Source organism: Rosa chinensis, chromosome 4 (genome assembly GCF_002994745.2).
Source record: "Rosa chinensis cultivar Old Blush chromosome 4, RchiOBHm-V2, whole genome shotgun sequence".
NCBI lineage: Eukaryota > Viridiplantae > Streptophyta > Magnoliopsida > Rosales > Rosaceae > Rosa > Rosa chinensis.
This window is the reverse complement of record NC_037091.1, coordinates 47,654,326-47,676,566: the sequence shown is the minus strand read 5'-3', so window position 1 is coordinate 47,676,566 and position 22,241 is coordinate 47,654,326. Positions and strand designations below refer to the sequence as shown.

Sequence of the window (22,241 nt, the reverse complement as noted above, 5' to 3'; positions counted from 1 at the left end):
AGTGAAAAGTGACTGTCTCGAAGCTATTTCTGAGATACATAGTCAAGATCACAGTCTCCTAGCAAACGGGGGTCTAATTGATGACTTAAAGCCAGTATGGTCTAGACTAATAGGTGTTCGATTAGAGCACCTCTCTAGAAATTGTAATGCGGTTGCTCACCGTTTAGCTGCCATTGGTTTTGAAGAGAATCAGGCTTCTATGTGGCTCCAACAACCACCTGGAAGCATCACTGATGTTCTCATCCATGATTGTAAAACGCTCTTATGAGCCTTCTATCTATAAAAGCTTTTGCTTTGTGTTCAAAAAAAAAAAAAAAAATATATATATATATATATATATAATATATTGATCAAATAAGTAGTTAACAAAGTTTCACTTAAAGTTTCAATGATATTCTCCCAATTTCCATCATTTTTTTGAAAATTTATCGATATCGAAACTTTCTCGATATTTCCATCGAAATTTCCATTTTCCGAACTATTGATATTTTCTCTATACTCAATATTTTAGTCATTGCTCGGAGGTTATAGGATATTCTAGTTTAGATTACTTGCTGCTGCGCCCATGCCTCCTTTATGTCCGCCGGCACACAATGTTATTGATTTTTATTGTAAAATTATAAGGTTGGTGTCTGTTACAACGAGGACAAAGTCCACTCCAGTTAAATTTTCCGGCAAACCCTAATATATGAGCTAGAGACAAACCCAGAATCCGATTATTTTAAGCTTCTAGTTTCTGAGATTATTAACACCTCGAACAAGAAAATCAATTAACATCATATAAGAATCAAAATCAAAGTACAGAAAAAAGAACATTATACAAATATACGAAACGCTGTGTTGAACATTCAGTAAATGAAAATGTCATAGACTCGTAGGATTCGGAATCCAAACAACACGAAAAGAGTACTCTAAAATCTAAACAAAACCAACATAACGGTTCCCAAATCAAAAACCACCGCAACCGCCGCCGCCGCAGCCGCCGCCACCGCATCCACCGCCTCCATCGGAAATCATATCTCCAATCAACAACCCACCAAGGGCACCTCCTAGCAACCCAGCGCCCAATCCCATTCCAAACTTGCTCTTCTTCTTTTCCGGTTGCTGCACTTGTTGCACCGGCGGGTACCCGTAACCCGGCGGCGGCGGTGGGTATCCGTACCCGGGCTGCTGAGGCGGGTAAGCGTAGCCCGGTTGCTGCGGTGGGTACCCGTAACCCGGTGGAGGCGCTTCCGGATATCCAGCCCCAGCTGGCGGCGGCGGCGGGTAGCCATACCCGGGTTGAGGCGGCGGGTAACCCGACCCGGACGAACTCGTTGCCTGAAGAGGGTACGCCCCGTACGCCGGCGCGGACGGTCCTCCAACCGGATAAGCCGTCACCGGCTCCCCCTTCTTGGCCACCTCCGGCACCGGCGCGGCGACCTTCTCCCCAAATTTATAAGAAAAGCTGAGCTCGCCCTTGGGCTTCCCGGAGGGTCGTCTGACCTGGTACGATATGAACTTCATGTTCTTGGGGTCGGCGGAGTCGAAGAGCTCCTTGACGGGGACGTAAACGACGCCGATGTCCTTGTCGCCGAGGCTGCGCTCGCAGACGAGCTTGACTTGGAGGGAGAGGCGGTTCTGTTGGGTGAGAGTGTCGTCGACGGTGAACCTCATGGGGAAGTTGAAGGAGGGGTTGGTGCCGCAGGCGCGGACGACTTTGGTCTTGGTCTTCTGCTTGCCGTAGTAGGCGTCGCCGTCGAGGGAGACGACGGCGTAGACGTCCATCTTGGAGATGAGGTTCACGTCCTTCAGGTCCTTGGCGGAGACCAGCTCCAGCTCCAGAGTCCTTTGCTCCATTTTGGTTTCAGAAAAAAAGAGAGACAGGGAGAAGAGAAATCGATTTAGATTAGGGATTTGGGAAGGAAGTGTTGTATATGTATGGTGAAGATAGAAGAGGAGCGTGCTAAGTCAAAGTCAATGAAATTTGGGGTATATACTATATAGGTTGCTTCGGCTAAGGAAAACAGAAAGTGTCTTGGTGCATGGTTTTCCAACTTTTCTTGGAATATTCTCCCCCAAGACAATAAATGTGAAGTTTCGGGTGCATTGCATATACTTTATATGAGTTTAGAAATTAAGTCCCTTTCCTTGGTTGGAGAACGGGGAGGTTCATCTGTAACGAGGATTAGGTTCATGTGAACAGAGAATTTGAAAGGGGAATATTGAAAGAAAATAATTTTTTTTATTTTGGCAGTAAAATTTGAAACTGCAAGGAAATGATGGAAACTTCTCAGGGAAATTTTTCGCACATTCCTAAATACTTAGAGCAACTCCAACAGCTTCCCTATAACTTTAGGGAAAAAAAAAAAAAAACCTATTTTGCTCCAACAGATTCCCTATAACTTTCCCTATTTTAGGGAAAGTGAGGAAAGAGAAAACCAAATTCCCTATATTTATAGCAATCTCTAAAATTTTAAGGAATAATATGGAGATTTTAGAGATTGTTGTAAAATAGGGAATATGTTGGAGTTGGAGAAGAAAAAGATGCTAAAGCTTTAACTTTTGCTTCCTTGTTATACAGAAATTATAGGGAAGCTGTTGGAGTTACTCTTAATACACCACCCTTTTGATTTCTTATTTTATCATTTTATTAAATACACCACTCAAACTACCTGAATTATCCTCAAATCTCAAAATGCTATATGAAATCACTATATATAAATTAATATGAAAATCATCATACCAATCTTTATCATAATCACAACATTCTATATATATCATAATGAATTTAAATGCGTTTAATTATCAAAATCATCATAATAATTTTAATTTTCTTTCAATTATTATCATGACACCTGTACAATCTTAACAATTTTGAATGGTAGTCAAGATTGTTGAAAATAATCAAGAACACATGATGAGGATGCAACTAGGTTTATAACTACATTGTTGTTATTTTCTCTCCATTAGTTATCATGAAACAACATATACAATCATAATGATTTTGTAATGCAAAATTGCTAGTAGTCAGCTTGTAGAAGAAGATTCCAATTAGGGTTTATATATATCATACTGTTAAAAGAAAACTGAATTCAGAGAGAATTGAGTCGTACTTTCATTGATAATAGGGGCCTCTTTATATAGAGGATTACAAACATAGAGATAGAGTTGTACATGGAAACACAATCGTACATTGATTGGATATCTCCTTAGATTATCCGAGAATATCTCTAATATAAACCCTATTTCAACTAAAGCAAGTAACCTCTAGTTTGGGCCAGACACATATTCTGGATTTACTTGAACACTCCCCCTTGTGTCGCCCAAACGTGGTGCTTCTCTCATTGCCTCATTAAAAACCTTGCCGAGTAACAAAAACCCAGTGGGACAAAAATAACCTCGGTCGAAGGGAAAAAGAGCACAACACACCCTTCACGTTTCGAGACCATACATGTAGACACCTCCCCCTGATGTCTGCATCTCCCCCTGACGACTACGGTCATTAGAGTTCGGATAACTTCCTCAAATGATGCTACCAACATGTTTCTCGAAAGTGGAATTTAGGCAATGACTTAGTGAGCAAGTCTGTCATATTGTCCTCAGATCGAACCTAGTTCACTTTGATCTGGAGGAGAGTTTGTTGTTGCTGATTATACTTGGTGTGGTCGCTTTTGATGTAGCCTTGCTTCAAAACAAGAAGCATTATCCTATATGCTCGTAGGCTCATCTGTGGTAGATTTCAAACCACAATTGTTCGAACATGCGTAACTATGGATCCAATCCATATACATTCACGAATCACTTTGTGAAGAGCAATAATCTCTGCATTGTTCGAAGATATAGCGACTACGGTCTGTTCTGTAAACCTCCAAGATATCATGGTCTTTACCCATGGTGAACACTTAACCAGTTTGGGAATGACCTTTGTATGGGTCAGAGAGATACCCAATATCAACAAAACCTTCCAAAATACATGTCGTTTTGGGATGGGGATAGAGGACGCAGGCCAGTGTTGGTGGCGTTCCTGGTGTGTGATGGGTCCGAATCCATCATCTCTCTGTAGGGATAGAACAAGCTCATATCAATCGTACATCTCAAGTACTGAAAGATATCTTTTACACCAATCCTAATGGCGTCGCGTTGGCGGAGAGCTATATCTTAGCTAACAAGTTTACTGCAAATGAGATGTCTGGTCTTGTGCATTTAGCTAAGTACAATAATGCGTCTATAATATTAAGTAAGACACTTATGCCTCTAGCACATCTTCGTCATCATCCTTTCGACGAAGAAGATCCTTTTCAGGATCAAGACTACGGACGATCATGGGGGTGCTTGAAGGCTTGACCTTGTCAAAATGCCTAAACATCTATCGACACGATGCTCAAGTTCTAAACCGAGACATAATCATGTTCTCCCAAAATCCTTCATCTCAAACTCGGATTTCAAATGTTCAGCGGTTTCCCTTAACTCTTCAAGAGCTTCCAATGAAGATCATGTCCAATATGAACAGTGATAGAATCCGAAACTTGTTATAGAAACGCGTGGGCATATCCCTTCCCAATCAAGTAGTCACTTTAGTGAGTGTTTCAACCTTTTTGTAAACGTGCTCCGTGGTCTAGAGCTACTTGACTTGGGTAAATGAAGTTCACCATGAACCTTCATGTACATTCCATATCTAGATCCCCATAAAGATATGTAGTGATCACATTTGTAAGCTGCATTTTCAGTTATTAGGAAACTACCAAACTGATAGGGTAGTGGAGTGTAATGACATCCATTACGAGATAATATTCCTCATCGTAGTCTATTCCAGGGAGTTTTGTGAGAAGCCTTGCGCCATAAGGCGAGATTGCCATCTCTTTTTCTCATCACGCTTTTCGAACGAAGACCCATTAGTCAATAGGTTTTATGTTAGGAGGTGTTGGCATCACTGGCTCAAAAACCTTCATCTTCGTAAGAGAATCCAACTTAACCTAGATCGCATCTTTCCATTTAGGCCAAATCTCTACGTTGGAATTCATTCATCAACGAAGCGTGGTTCGATATCATCTGACTTAACAAACTCATGTGCAACGAAATGTGCAACTACATCATCAATTATGATGGAGTTTCTATCCCACGTCTCATATACACTAATGTAATTTTCATAGAGCTCTATATTCTCAGGAATATGTTCTGACGTTGAGGCATCCTCCAACGATAACCATAACCCGGAAGATACTCATGAGACAAATTTTGAGTTTTGATGATCAAAAGATTGGGTTGTGCCAAACTATCATTCGAACTAACGGGCCTCCCACGCATCCTAGCTGGGGCCATAGCCTGTAACGCCAGAGTGCCACTCTCTTTGGCGTTGGCGCCATGCCTACCTCCGTGTAGGGTGGTGCTACGTCCTCTCATAAGGACGTATTTCCTTTGCAGGCATATTTGCAGCAGATGTGTGATCTCGTCACTTTAGTAGGGATCGAGATGAGACATAGTAGGGACAGGTCACGACAATCCTGTCTTTTCTGCTGAACATCCGTGTTCTTATCTCCCCCTAATGACGGGAAGACTGTCTCATGAAAGTGACAATCCACAAATCTAGCGGTAAGGAGATCGCCTTGCAAGGGCATTAAGTGTCAGAAGATTGTTGGAGTCTCAAATCCAACGTAGTTGCCCATTCATCTGTGAGTACCCATCATAAAGTGTTGTGGCGGCGCAATTGGCACATAAATGGCACACTCAAATATGCGTAAGTATGATACTTGTACCCAGTCACTAGCTGTAACGCAGAGATAGATTGAGTGGCGGTGGGTCGTAGATGAATTAGCATAGTTGCATGCGATATTGCATCACCCCAAGCGGATATAAGGAAATTAGTGCGCATTATCAATGTCCGGACTACCATCGTAGTCATTTCTGCGAGACCAATTGGGTGTGTTTATGGGAATATAATGTCCAACATTAGTCCCAATGCAATAACCATCGAAAGTCTTCGATGTAAACTCTCTAGCATTGTCAAGTCCAATTGACGGAAGAGGATGATCCGGGGAGTGAGCCCGTTGTCATATGATATGTGTTAGAAGTGTAGCATAAGCAGCATTTACAGGTGGACAATGGAACAACACGTGACCAGTGTGTTTGCGTATCAACCAATATCATGAGATATTTAAACGTCCGCAAGTTGGTTGAATCAGTCCATAGAATCCATGGGGATTCTATGTAAGAACATAATGAGTATTTTCATATCCTTTGCATAGGACGATCTCAGTTCTAATTTTCCTAAGGAACGGCTTTTGTAAAACGAGCGAGAGGCTTTAGAATCAACCAATGAGAATTTTGGTTAGGCCTGAGCGTCTGAAACGCTATTTGAAGCAAGTTGGTGATTGCAGCATCACCATGATGGATGCTATCCATGGTGTCATGGATAGGGACTGTGCCAGCCCCAGGCTGGTGGTGGATGGCGGCGGTGCCCTAGGCAGCAGCGTCGGTCACACTTAGTCCAGAAATTAACTTTTGATTCATGCTTCATTTTGCTCGAATGAAAAGATGTCCATGTGAAGTATTTAGTAGACGGATCAACATATCATGACCAGGATGACCTATCCTGTCGTGACAAAGCCAATATGTGTTTAAATCCAAGAGATCTTCTCCCGTAACTTTATTGGATTTAATAGCTTGAATAGTGACATAAAGTCCACTAGAGAGACACATAAACTTCTCTAAGATGCCCCTTTGTTCGCAATCATTAGAGGTATTGCAAAGAAACTCATTTTCGTTCTCTACATGCGTTTTCAGATGGAATCCGTTGTCTATTCATAGGTGTAAATCGCCCTAGAAGCGTAGAGAGTTTCTGTGATAGTAATTAAGGTGTCATTTGGCAAGTGGAACTTGGGCTATTCCATGTCCCTGAATTAATATCGATGGCCCAGCCATCGTAGTCACAAAATTCATATGCTCAGAATCAAAATGGAGTTATAAAGAACTCGAAATTTTATTCATAAGTCAACGGAGTTACATCATTGTCTCTTTGACTAAACAAAATCTAATCCAAAATGATAGCTAATGCAAAACAATGGTAGTCGTCTAACTTCTTTCGGTAATTCCAAAATAAATGTGACCAAGTGAGTAGAGAGATGTCGGTGGAGCAAGGCTCGCTTAAGTACCACTAATCTCAAGACCTTCCTAGACATCACACTTACTTTGAGTGAGCCTACTTTGAAGAAAAGCTAAACCATTATCATTTACTACAAAAATATATGGCAATTGCCTATTACATCTCTTGAAAAATAAAGACTTAAACAGAATTGGTGATCTATTGATCCCAGCCAGATTTGTAGTCTTCAATCATTCACTCTAGATCATCTTCTTGATCTTCTTGTTCCATATAGTGAGCTTCTCTTGCTTCACAATATGCTTTGTAGGCGGTGACAATTTCTTCACGAGCTCTACAAATGTGTGTCTAATGATCAGACACTCCACATTGAGAACATACATCTCTTTGCTCAAACTCTATTGATTGAGGCGCTTTGAAAGCTTCATGGTGGCGCCACCAACATGGCCAGAGGCGTTGCCTCCCTCTCTCTTTCTACGTTGACCTCTTAGGTTCCGTGTTCGCCTATTTTGGCGATTACTGACAGGACCCGCCCCGGATTTCACCATGAAATCCGAAGAGACCCTGTGGGGCCCACCTTAGAAGAAATTCTACCAAAAATTTGGCGGAACTTCCCCTAAAATGGGCTACCCAAACCTGTACAAAACATTTACACTTCTCAATCAATTCATCCTTATGCTCCTGGAGCCATCCTGCTCCCCAAATCAACATCAGTCTCCAATTCCCAAAACACACATCTCAACTCGAATAGCATAAATCCCATAGGTAATCAGAGCAATTCTAACAGAAAGGTATAAGAGAAAAACCTAATTCAAAGGCAGATGCGGAAGCCATACTGTTGACTATGCCTCAACCCGTGTACGCCCGACCTCAACCAATTCGCCTGCAAACTGGGCATTTGAAACCGAAGGGCCCAAGGGAAAGTACATAAAATACGTTAGCGTGAGTAGACAAAAATAAACAATTTTTAAACTAAATGGATTTTATATTTTCCCACATTTATTTCCTTAAAAAACTCTCGATGCATGCAACGATTTAGAAAACAAATCACGAGAAGCTCCGCTCAAGAAAAACCGACTAGCCCGGCTAGTCACAAACAACTGAGAGGAAAGATCGAAACTCCGATACTCAACAGGATAAGACCAGTCCCGCTGGTTACACGGAAATAAGACTAAGCCTCGCTAGTCGAGAAATGATAGGATATGGGGAAGAGATATCACCATACGGGAAATGGAGCCTCCCAGGCTCTACCTACCCTCAACTGCCACTCACACATAGATTGTGCGAGGAGGAGAACAAATAACCTCAACTTCCACTCACACATAGATTGTGCGAGGAGGAGACCAAATAACCTCGACTGCCACCCACGTGAGGAGGAGAATAAATCACCTCTACTGCCACTCACCAACACAAAGTAGGTGAGGAGGAGAACAAGCTACCTCAACTACCACTCACCAACACAAAGTTAGTGAGGAGGAGACCTAATCACATAACCCGCGTATGGTGAGGAAAAATCATCGAAAACCAGTAAATCCATGTAGCTTCCCCACATTTCTCACGAGATAGAAACCATGTATTTAACGACGTGACCCCGCACGCCAAGATTACTCTCAATCTCAAAATGGATAAATGAGAAATAGGAATAAATCGGCGGCGTGTCCCACACACCCAAATATTCTCAAATCCGTAACCAAAACCGGAAATTAGTATAAGTAAATCTCATTTCCAAAAATCTCTCAAAATCTCCAAGAAGCCAACCAAATCCAAAATCCTTAATTAGGCATTCCCGATGCCAAAATCGAAAGTCAATAAACAATTGAGAATATCCAACTCCATTGAAACTCATCTTAAAAATCTTTCAGGAGCTTAACTCGGTGATTAGGGATATGCTTAATTCCAGAAATTTACCTCGGAAATAAGGAATTCATCAAATAATATTATAAATCAAAACCAACCTTTGAAACTCATTATTGAAAGCATATCCATGATATAATTCGAAATCAATTTCCGAAAATTAATTCATTTCCTCAAAAAGTAATATGAATAATCACTAGAGCATTATTTAAGAAAATAAATGCATGCATCGCTATTTAAAACAAAATTCCACTCACAGTACTATTCCGACGATCACGCATTCGTGTTCCGTCATCGAGCAATAGCTCGGTACGTCGTCCTGTACACAATTATATTCCGTGAATAATTCTTCAATAATTTAATACAATTCCTAAAATCAATTCCTCATAATTTCACCTCCCAATTCTCCTCGGATTTAGCCCAAATTATACCACTAATACCAATTCGTTAATTTAAAGGTTCCAAGGCAGAACCGTGAGATATCCGACGGTCGGATTCTCGTAATTTGATAATCGAAACCCTAAACTTCAGAAATTCATAATTAATTCCAAGTTTCTCCAAAAATCACCAAACTTCACAAATAAGCTCTACAATATTTATGTGATTTAACTAACTAAATTAAAACAGAATTTTAATCACTGTTCATACACCGCACTATTCACCCGTCGCACTATTCATGCGGCAACACTGTTCATGCGGCGGCCAACTCCTCCTCCAGCCACCAAATTTCATCCACAGCATCATCTAAACATTTCCAATAACTTTCTCAACTGTGACAAAGTCAGAAAATATCTTGAAGTGGCCGAACAATTAAGCACACCGAAGTATAGTGAAATTTTCCAATTATGCTTTCTTCCTCCATGCTTCGATCTGGGTTATGAAACTTGGCAAGCATGAAGAGTGGCTCAAGGCGCTTCTAATGGACCTGGGTTTATGACCGGAGGTGGCCGGAAATCGGCGTTGACTGATTTGCTACAGTAAAAATATTGGCTTCGATCTCCATATTTCCGGCCAAACCGCCGTAAACAACTCCTACATGCGTGTTAAGGAGGAGGAGACGAGTCTATTGACGCTCGCAGCTCGCCATTTGGTGGCCTAGAGGTAGAGGAAGAGAGAGTTGCAGAAGAGAGAGAGAAAGTTGCAGAAGAGAGACAGAGAGAGCACAGGGGAAGGAGAGAGAAAAGAAAAAAAAGTTACCCGGCCACAGTAACTTTTCAAATTTATACTAATCCACCATAAACATTAACTTTCATATTTCACTTATAACTTTTGCATACGAACTGCGATTTTTACGTACCACATATGCACGCGCTCGGTTTAACGTCCTCTACAACTTTCATGAAGAACATTTTCTCAAATTTTGACCCGAACAAAAAGTCAACTTTTAGGGCCACTAAAAGTACGGAAACGAAAGTAAAAGTTAAAATAGTTGTCGTTTACCATCCAAATGACTAGTAAACTGGTAAATTGAGGTACGGGACGTTACAATTACCTTCCCAAGTAGAGTGATTATATGGACCAGAATGTCCAAATGTATTCCTAAGATTAGGGTTTCTCCTTGGCGCCCTCTCTTGGGGGCGCGACTATAATTGGATTCTGGAATATGCTATGTTCCCACAGATCTCGAATTATAGTTCTTCACAAAGATGTTGTCATGCTTTTCAGCGACATTCATAGCTCCAATGAGCTCATGAAACCTTGTGATTCGTCTTGTAGTAACATCGATTCGATAGTTCTTAGCAACCATCAATGCAGAGATGGGGAAAGTAGAGAGAGTCTTCTCAATCAACATCGCATTTGTGATCTCTTTACCACATAATTCCATTAAGGATTTAATGCGAAGTGCTTCCAAGTTGTAGTCAAGAACTGACTTGAAATCACAGAAGCGAAGGCTATGCCATCTCACTTCTAGGTCAAGAAGCAGATAGTCACGGACGTTACCAAATCTATCTTCGAGTGAGACCCACAGCCTTCTGGGGTCTTCTTCATTCATACACTCGTACTGGAGCGAATCATCCATATGACGAGTCATTAGGATGATGGCTTTCGCCTTATTTTCCTCTAAGGCTGCTCTATTTGCTTCCAAAGCTTGAGCTTGCTCAACAGTTAGCACGTCCTGGCTAGGCTTTAGAATCAAATCCAAGATTCCATCGGCCTTGAGATGCTGGCGGATATCACAAACCCACCTGTGATATTCATAGCCAGTTGTTCCCAAGGGAGCAAAGTCCAATTTGTTTAGGTTACTCATCCTGAAAGAGAACAAGAAACTAGGGTTAGTTTCGGAGCGAAAAAGGCTACCACGAAAACAAATAAAATTTCTGAGCGTAGTCGCTTCCAAGAAATTAGGAATTTTCAAGCATAGTCGCTTCCAAGAAATTCGATTCCAAGAGGGGTTGATTAGATCGAAACAATGATGTTTGCGGTCGATCGTTTTATCTCAACAAACTCTAAGTTTGGGGAACTCTACAAGCTCTAAGCTTGGAGTGAGCATGAACCCCCACAGTTTGGCTTAATTTGGTCTCCCCTATGATAAAGAAAGGGGGGGTAGAAGAAAGGAGGTTGCAAGTCCCCGAAAAAGAAGAGAAATTGAATTTAAAAACTCTAAAAAAAGGGGAACATTTAGTAAAAAATAACGCGAAATAGGTCGCCAGAAAATTTGACCTGAAAAAGTCGTCGGAAAGTTGCCGGGAAATGGCCGGAAAAGTTGTTGACCGGAGGTTGCTGTCCGCTGCTGACGTGGCAAAGACTGCGTCAGTGGGCTTCTCTTAACTGGGCCAAGCTTCCTTCTTCTCAGTGGGCTTTCTGCCCCTTTTTTCTCTTCTGGGCCCGCACCATTTTTCTTCTTTCTTCCTTTCTTTTCTTCTTGGTCATTCCCCTTTTCTTCTTCTTCCTTTTCTTCTTCTGACAGTGGGGCTGTTCCCCTATTTTTTTTCATTCTTTTCTTCTTCTTCTGGGCCCACTCTCTCTTTCTCCTTCTTTTCCTTCTCTTTTCTTTCTTCTTCTACGAGTTTTCTTCTTCCTCCTTCTGTTTTCTGGTTTTTTTTTTTTTTTTTTCCGTTTTGCTGGCAGAGGCTAACCAGCTAATTGATGGGTGCAATGAAGGCGCTGGGCAGTTGCTGGGTAGCAGGGCAGTCACAGGAGGTTGTTGGTGCTCGTGCAACAGTGGTAGCAAGACTAGCACGGGCTAGGAGCGTTGGTGGAAAGGTTGAGATTTTTCCGGGTTTTTGATTTTTAGTTTTGTGATTTCAGGGTTAGGGCTTCGTGTTGATAACGTGTTAAAGGAAAACTGAATTGAGAGAGAATTGAGTTGTACTTTCATTGATAATAGGGGCCTATTTATATAGAGGATTACACACATAGAGATAGAGTTGTATATGGAAACATAATCGTACATTGATTGGATATCTCCTAAGATTCTCCGAGAATATCTCTAATATAAACCCTATTTCAACTAGAACAAGTAACCTCTAGTTTGGGCCTGACACATATTCTGAATTTACTTGAACACATACTAGTTTTTATTTTCTTTCTATCTATTAATTACCGTGAAACAATATGAACAATCATAAGAATTTTGTAATGCGTAATTTATAACAATATTAAAAGCTATTAAACATGTTCCAACTATAGTTCATTTTCTAATATGGATGTCTTTTTAGTCATTTCATATACCCATATAATCTTATTTTAAACGTAGAAAAATTTCAATGTGTATTAAGTATTTAGGGATGTGTTAATAAAATTTCTCAACTTCTAATGAAAACTGATTATGAATTTACATGATTTTTCTTTATGATATTAGATTCTCACTATCTCTTTTATCGATGACATTAAAAAAAAATACGTTTAAATATTAGGTTAAAGCATCATCAGAAGCGATAACTATGATGAATAATGTCTTCTTATTGGCTCGTGACAACAAATTCTCAAATGCATGAGCCAAATAGGCTCGATCATTAATAAAAAATTATCCCATCAGTGTAGAGACTAACCCACTTGTTTAGATTTTATGACTCCGTCATTGCTCTCGTTGTGTCTTAATCATCACCATACAATAGTGATTGACAATCTAATAAACATATTTATCACAAAGCGAGTACCCTAGAAGATGTAGTAGGCGCCCCTTAACTGTTTCAATAAGAAGACCTTCATCAACTAGACATTCTCTTTTCCAATTGGATCCGAGTTGACTAAATCGATCGCTTCCAATACTTTAAAATCCTCGGCCTTAGCAGACAAGGTTGATAGAACTTTGGTCCCCAATGATGCAAGTGTGGCGGATCACCATGAATGCCTTCCTCTTATAGTGCACAACGTATGGATATGGTTCAGATGGAAATCCCCTATCAAGTTCTAGCTACCTTGCGTACCTTAGATCCTAAGTTAACCTAAAGCCCTAGATCTTGCCTCAAATAAGGCTCAGCGTAATGTGCATGCTAACAATGGCTCTTTGCTACCTAGCCAGGAACCTATCAACTTGGAGATGACGTAAGTAGTAATCATGGTTATTGGGCACTTCCTGGAAAAACAATGATTAGAAAGAACTGTATATAATTTCTTCCATTTAATCGTGCTAATTAAGCATATAAATTATTGGTGATTATAATATAATAGGGTAACAGAGCCTGAGAATGATAGACAATGTTTGTACTTGATAAAAAAGTATGAGCAACCCAACGGATCCAACAATTATGCTTTATAGATTCCTTTATATGTGGACCAAGTCTTTGTTTGAGCACGTACACGAGAAGGCTCGAAGAAAAGTTAGAAAACAGAAGATCTAAGCCAAGAAAAAAACGTGCAACTCCTTTGAAAAGCAACCAAAAGTGAGAAAGATACGTGTCTGGATTGGAACTAGGTTTAAATCTCTCTGAAATTATTGAAAAAGTATTTCTATTGGAATTTTTAAATTTGCTCAGTTGACTTTATTTTTTATTTTTTTGAAATAATATCATGTTGATATATTAATACTCAGACCAGAAATAATAATTACATATTCTCCCTCTACCATCTATGAGTAGATAAAGAGTTTGTGTAAACCACAACGATACATAGATTAGGTCTGATCATTTGACGGTACACATGCTCACTTATTTAAGCAAGCCTACACACCCTAAAGGTAAAAACTCATAGTTGCTCTAAAAACAATAGGAAATAGAGTTCCCTAAACAAAGAGAATTATTGAGAAAGAGACAAACTAAAAAAAATAGTAATAAGGCCTAGGCAAAACCTTGGCCCAATGAATCGAGCTCGTGTGTGATGAGCAGGGAAGCCCAACCCCCTTCATCTCGCCAGAAAAACCAGTGTCGCTGTCACGCTGCCTGCTAACGACACCCACAGACCTACCCGCACCCAAGATGCCAACCATCGACCCACCTACCTTCGTTAACAACTAGACAAAACACCGCCAAGACGAAGCAGCAGCCGAGCCTGCCATCTCCAGAAGAAGAATTCGCACCAGCGTCAATTGGGTTTCTCCACGACATGTCGTACTGCCTCCAATCATCAATGAGAAGGAGATCTGTTTGGTTCCCTTCACCTCCAACGCATAGACTAGACTAGGCTTCCTTCTGGTGACGCTTGCATCCCGTCAACAAAGCACAAGAGTCCCATCGTCCCAACGAGGTTCGAGGTCCTCATCTTATCGACGAGGCTGGAGGTCTACATTGTGCCAACAAGGCTCAAGGCTTGCGCCGCCAAGGAGGGCCGAGAGGACGAGCAATTAGATGGTAGAGAAAAAAAGGGTTCTTAGGGTTTTTCGACTATAGCATATGAATAATGATTTGGGTTTGGGTTCTTGACCTCACTCTATTATGAGTTTTTTTTTTTTTTTAAGAATATCATGTCGATATATTAATACTCAGGCCAGAAAAGACCATTACATATCCTCCCTCTACCATATATGGGTAGATAAAGAGTTTGTAGTAAACCACATCGATACATAGATTAAGTCCGATCATTTGACGGTACCCATGCTCACTTATATAAGAAAGCCTAGAAACTATGCTACCAAGGGCAAGTAAATAGGCTATGAAAAAAAACTTTAAATAAGACCACTACAACAAAAGTCCTCATTTCCGACGAAAATTTCCGACAGCACATAATTGCCCTCGCAAAAGAACTCTTTTTCCGACCACAAAAAATGGTCGTCGGAAATGTTCTATCAAAATATATTTTATTTCCGACGGATAATATGCTGTAGGAAAAGAGTTCCAATTTCGTCGGAAAAACAAAAAAAATGGCGGGACCTTTTGGCGCTAGTATTATTTTCGACGACATTTTGTATTGTCGGTAATGGTAGACCTATTTCCGAGAGGCAGTTGGTTTTGTCGGAAATGATTTCTTAATTTCGAGGGCAACAAAGTACCCTCGCTAATGAACAAATTATTTCCGACGGCTAGTGACTCTTGGAAATATTTCTCTAAATTGTATTATTTAATTTTTATAAACATATTATGTCAGAGAGGAGAATTGAGCATAAGATCTCTAACTTTTCAAAATTAATTTTACCATTTTTTCACAGGTTACTTGATGATTATATTATTAGTTTATTAGATTTGATGATTATATGTTAAAGACAAAACGATTTTATTATATATTGGTTACAAGGTAAGATCGGATAAATCTCATAATATATATACATATACATATACATATCATATACATGTACATATTATATATATATATAATATATTTCTCAGGTGCGGATGTCCGTACCGAAATTTAGGTACGGATTTCCTGTTTTCGACCACTTTCCGGCCACATTTTTAGATCTTAACCGTTCATTTTTTAGATCCTAATGTATAGATCAACTCTACAAAATTTCAGCCAATTTGGTGATCGTTAAGGCATCCAAAATTACAATTTACACGAACGGACCGAATCTGTCTAATCGGAACCGTTCGTATTTATAATGGTAAATTGTAGTTTTGGATGCCTTAACGATAACCAAAATGGCTGAAATTTTGCAGAGGTGATCTATACATTATGACCTAAAAACTGAACGGTTAAGATGTGAAAATGTGGCTGGAAAGTAGGGGAAAACGGGAAATCCGTACCGTCTGCACGGTACGGACGTCCGCACCCAAGAAGCCCTGTATATATATATATATATATATATATATATATATATATATATTATGAGTCTCATAGTTATATATTCATGATACATATTTGTGTATTGGATTTATATAAGACTTGATCGATCGATCATGCTAATTGGGAGGTTCCGCCCTAACCCAATATTATTAGTTGCGGAAGTAGATAAGAGATCATCTATGGTAAATCACGATAATGCTAATTGGTAGATTCCGCGCTAACCGGGGTGCTAACTATAAATTCCGCCCTATATAGATAAGAGATCATGCTAACTAGGAGATTCCACCATAAACCCTAACAGTAAATCATGATTATGACTATCTTAACGATCGTCAATTGTGCTGAAAACTTGTATAAGTAATATACTCATGAAGACCTAAAATTGAATAGTGGAGATGTCCATACATATAATCGAAAAGTGGGTTCATAAGAGATCTCTTAAAATGGCCAAAGAAAAGATTTGTTAGTGAAGGATCACATACATACTACTATCGAAAAGTACTGTTACATAGTTCTATTCATTATCGATCACATACATACTACATATATAGTACAACTATCCCTTCACACATATGCATTCATATACAGTAGACATTAAGGATGTTACTTTTTGTTCGGCTTCGATTTTGAGAAAATTTCTTTGAGAGAAGTCGTAGAGCACATTATACCGAGTTTGTGAATACATGACATGTTTAAATCGGATTTGATATGAATAAGTTACGGTGTATGGAAGTTTATTTCTCGTTGAAGATTTCGGGAATTTGTTATGGGAAAAATCGACTTTTCCTAATATCACGTATTTAGACAAATTAACCCTAGCAGCCCCTCATTTTTTCTATCTTCTTTCTCTAGGCCGCACGACCCTTTCTTCTCTCTCTCTCTCTCTTTTCCCCGACCTCTCTCATTCTCTCTTCCCTCTGCAACCACCAGGAAATGCCATTCCCCGCCGCCACTGTTCCTCCTTCCCTTTCGAATTCCGGCTGCCATCTCACTACACCGGCAACATCTCTACACCGGCCATATCCGAGCTGCACGAACACCATAGATGGAATCTGTGTTTTGGAGGACTGGAATCTGCAGGTTTGAAATGTGGAGAAGACGGAGATTGCTGGGTCGATTTCTATTAGAATCAAATTGGGTAAGGGTTGTGGCAAATTCTGTTTTTTCGTGGTGTTGAATTTTGTTGGTTTCAGGAGTGTGGAGCTGGAATCGGGTACGGGTAATCGGGTTGGACCAGGCTGCTGAGTGGGAATGAGAGGCTGCCTGGTGCTGTTGTGCCTGCTAGGGAGAGGCTACTTGAGAGGTTGAGAGGAATGTCTCATTCGGAAACCAGGTTATTCTCTTTGTATGCTCTCTAAATTTTTTTAATTTAGAGCTAATTTCAATGGCAGATTGGCAATTACAATGAACATGTTTAGCAGTTAGCTTAATTGCAATTCTTACTATTATTCTAATCTTGCGTAGTTATATGAATATGAACCAAGTAAGATGAGTGGATTTGCTGGATATCTGCGGCAACTGTCCTGCAGTACAGCCTTCTTTGGTATTTCTTTTTCCTGACTTATTGACCTCCAAATGACCTGAATTTTTGATATGTTTTACTTCTGTTAGTTAGTAAAGGATCTGAAAAGTTTCATCGCATTTCGACATAAAGTGAACGTTCTGTGAATTTTCCAAGTTTGGTCTGTAATTGAGAAAGTTTCAGAATTTATAAAAGTTCTCTGATTTTCTGTTGAGATTTGAATTTCTATTTGAATCATTAAGTTCTGGTTTTTCTGTATATTAAACTAGACATCCCAATGCTTGTTTCAAAACTGATTCCTTGTCATTTGGATTTGCAATGAATTTTTGGTGAATTTTGTAAGTTGACCATGCTGCTGAGATTTTTTTTTTTATAAAACCTGCCAGTTCAATAAAATTGTGCATCCTGCACTTTGGAATAGGAATGAGAAAGGACGTGTGGAGGTATTCATAGACTGTTAACATAGTAATTTGACTTGGATCTGACAATCTTATTTCAAATGTCATTTACAATTTTAGGAAAATCTACTCAAGTTTTGCATATTATCACATTTCTTAAATTGATAAAACAGATAAGATAGAAGGCTAGCTGTTTCAGGATTTCCAAAACTAGTATAACTAGAACTAAAGTGTGCCACATTTTTGAATGAGTGACCTAGTCACGGATTGTGAGAGTAGTAGGGATCCTTGTGACTAAATCGATTGCTCGGGGAATCAATGCAGGAGATGTTGAAGCTTAGGGACGCAGGGATCTACACATGGCAACTTCACCAAGACGGTAAAGCCAACTTCACCTCTGAATTTTTGAAGCTGTAAATGTTCTAGATGGATTTCCTTAATTTGATTGTTGTTTGGCAGAACTTGACTGGAATTAGATGTTTATCTGAGGCCAAAGTCAATAAGATTTGTAAAGCTGCTGAGAAGATAGTGGTTAGTACTCAATTTCTTCTTAATATCTAGATGCAATTGAAATCCATGTTCTGTTTTTGCTTGAAAATCTGCAGAAGTATCTTCTAGGAAGATGTTATTTTGTTGTATTACTTTGAAACTCCATTCAAATTTAATCTAATGAAATGCAGTTAAGGAAATACCTTATTGTTTAATCTAATGAAGTATCTTTTTTTGTTTTTCCTCCTGGTACATTGTTGATATGGGAGTGTCTTCTTTAATTTAAATTAGGTATGTTCATACTTTACAATAGGACAATATTGCAACAGATTCAAGTGCACACCATGATGAAGATGGTATTGATGAAGATGGTGCTAAAGATGTTGCTGATGAAGATGATGCAAACTCTAATGAGGACTTCTATTAGATATATTGTTAGCTTCCTTGCTTAAGAATGATTGTGTTATAAAGACCAAATTTTGAATATTTATCTTTTTCTGAACATGTATGAATGATTAACTATGTTTCTTCTAATGCCATTGTTTTTTATGAACATTTAATTATCTTGATTCATCTACCTCTTACAATTAGGTTAATTGACAATTAAATTGAATGGGAGGAAAAACAAATAAATCTCGTGGAAAAACATTTCCGACCACAATATCATTTTCATAAATACTAGATTATAATTTTTTTTCGACAAGAAATATCAATTTTCGAGGAAAATATGACCCTTTTAACTTATTCATTTTCGATGCCAAATAGTCGTCGGAATTAAATATTCTTATCGAAAATAGTTTTTTCCGACCACTACTATTTGTCGGAAATAAGTCCTTGGAAAAAAATGGATTGGCTAGCAACCAATTTTTTCCTACAAGCAATGAATTATTTCCAACAAACATCTTTTGTCGGAAATAATATTTGTCGTCGTTGAGGAGTGAGAATTCCGACCACCGAAAAGTTATTTACGACCACGTCTAGTCATCGAAAATATATCTTTTTCCGAGGGTTGGTCGGAAAAAGACTATTTCCGATGATATTTTTTCCGAGGACCACCGACGGCACCTAGCTGTCGGAAATAGCTTTTTCCAACGGGAAAAGTGGCTTTTCCGACCAAATCGCACCCTTGGAAATGACTATTTTTGTTGTAGTGGACCCAGCTCTAGAAGGCTGACCCACTCCTCGTGAGACCCAAGATAAGGCCCAAAGACCTCATCCCAACCCCAGAAGGAGAAAGCTAGCCCAACAGGCTCAGGCAAACTTGAAGCCGAGCAATTGCAACCCAGCAGCAACCAAGCATCACGCCGCCACCAGAAGCTGCGCCGCTGTGCCTCTGTGTCATCGGCACTGCTGAGACCTTGTCGAGAGGCACCGCGCCATCCCATGGAGCACCGACTAGCAACACCATCTTTGAGGAGTGCCTCGATATGAGGTTGCCCATGCCCTAACTCCAATGTGATCGCCCATGCCCTAACACCATGCTCTAAAACTAATCAAGATCAGCTTGACTAGGAGTGTCTCGATATGAGGTTGATCGATCTTGTTCCTTCCTTTGTCGGAGAAGACTTGGTTCCCCAGATCAGGTAAAGCAATTGGCAGAGAGCAATAAGGTTTCTCTGCGTTTCCTTAGTGTTGAGTTGGAATCCTCACCATCACATTCCATCCTTTGTTTCTGTATAATGGCAAGAACCATGGCTGGCATAGAGATCGGCTGTTGGAGGCCGGAGGTAGAGGGCCTAGCCTCGGTGGGCTAGGGTTTAGGGAGAGCGGCGCTGCTCTCATAGTCATGCTCCCCGTTCAACTTTCACTCTATTATGAGTTATTAAATGACATATATAACCTACTATAAAATGACTATTAATGATAATAATTATACCAAAAAAATTATTATATTGATCGTCTCTACACTTTTCAATTCAATAATATTAGATTGCATGCTTTATTATTTTCCTTATCTATTTTTCATTTTCCAATTTCATACATACCCATTAAAGCATTCGTATATATTTAATAAGAATGAGAACTATGATTAAAATCATGTGACATAAAAATGTATGATATACATGTTGAACGCATATTGGTGAGGGAAAACAAAATAAACAATATTATGACCTAAATCTAAGTCTATCCATTATATTTGCAAAAAAAAAAAAAAAATTTAGCTAGCAATTAAAAAAACTAAAAGAATATTTAAATAATTAATCATGAGGTAGAGAAAATAGAGAAATTAAAATAAACATTAAGAAAAAATTACTAATCTTCATTTTTTTTTTGCACTAAAACAGAAAAAAAAAAAAAAAAACCACAGATAGTTCATGTTATTTTCTTGTTGATTAGAAATTAATTTTTAAAACTCAATACTTTGTGTTTGAACTTTTTTTTATTAAAAAAAGAGATTTATGTTGTTTGATTAAAGAATATATATGTAATTAAAATTTATAGAGTAATCAAATCATTGAAATGACTAAGTTTCTAATTTTTTTTTTTTTTTTGAGTAAAATGAGGTCAACCCTTTATTGAAATTGAAAGGTTACAATGATACCATGCCAATAGGCATAAAAAAGAAAATAAACAATGCGAAAGGAAAAGATGCAAAAATTACATCTGAAATACAAAGAATTAAAAATGCAAGAGCAGCAACGTCGAGACGCAGCACTGATTTTTTTTTTTAAAAAGACTAAGTTTCTATTTTAAAAATAATAGTTTGTTTGTAAATTATATGAGTGGGGTTTTTGAGGAACTTTAGTGAGTAAATTTAGTATTTGAAAAATTGATAGAGGTGTAAAAAGCATAAAAGGTCCAGTGAGTAAATTTTGAAATTTTCGTAATTTAACTTCTACCGATATTTAAGAGGAATTGAAAATCTTTAAAACTAATTTTTAGCTACCAATATTAATAGAAATATATCGAAATTTTCATAAGAAGTACCGACAGATGTGTCAAAACAGAAATTTGAAACCTTAGTATGGAATTAACTAGATTTAACTGCCCTGCCTGACAAGTAACGAAGTCGTCTAGCTCGCTTAGAATACTTCTACAATGTAGAAGAGTCTTTTTGAAAGTTCCTCACACGCCAAAAATTCGGTCTGGCCTTCCCGTGTCTCACATTTCTTTTCCGTGTGGTATGTATTGACTTCCAATTCAGTGGAAGGATCAGCAAACTCAGTAATCTCTGGAACAGATGGGTTGGTTTCGCCTTCTAATTGCGGTGTGTTTGCATCTGTATCAATCATTCACATGGTTGAATCATACAATAAACAAATGAATGGGCATTTCGTAGGTCTAGTCAGAGTGTCACACTTGGTAAACACATGCCAACACAATATGTACCTTCCTTTTGGTTGTAGGGTATCAAATATCTCATGCACACAAAATTCGTGTTAATGCCGAACTCGATATCTCTCACTTATGTTTTAGAGTAGTTCGATTCGTAATTTCACACTTCCAATATTAAGATGTAATCGATCTCTTAATTTGACCTTTATTCCTTATTTCTTTTTCTCTTTTGGCCTACGGCCTACCATCTTTGCATCTCCTCACCACCAACCTTTAGCCACCTTCGGCGTGGTGACCTGCTTAAACATAATTGCATAACATAATAGTAAATCATGAAGGAAAGCCACTGAAGCATCAAAATTTCTTCCATTCGTTTACTCGAAAAATTAGTTTTATAAATTATCACCGTCGCTTATCATTTACTACATTGCTTTTTTAGGGGTGGAAAAGTTAGCTCATGAGCAGTTATTCGATAAGGGTGTTGTTCCATGTGTGTGGTGCGGTAGACCAATAACTGATTAAGTGA

The 22,241-nt window shown here is 38.9% G+C and overlaps 1 protein-coding gene and 1 long non-coding RNA gene across 2 annotated transcripts; one reads left to right on the top strand and one right to left on the bottom strand.

The window, feature by feature from the left end:
* Positions 1-755: 755 nt before the first annotated feature.
* LOC112200100 (protein SRC2) lies at positions 756-1,933 on the bottom strand. The gene has a single exon (XM_024341117.2). It carries the CDS (start codon positions 1,837-1,839, stop codon positions 949-951), a length of 891 nt encoding a protein of 296 aa, XP_024196885.1. The 5' UTR covers positions 1,840-1,933; the 3' UTR covers positions 756-948.
* Positions 1,934-16,920: 14,987 nt separating this feature from the next.
* On the top strand, positions 16,921-17,766 carry LOC121052741. Its single transcript, XR_005810084.1, has 2 exons — positions 16,921-17,363; positions 17,495-17,766. It is a non-coding gene; the product is annotated as an uncharacterized LOC121052741 (long non-coding RNA).
* Positions 17,767-22,241: the final 4,475 nt, after the last annotated feature.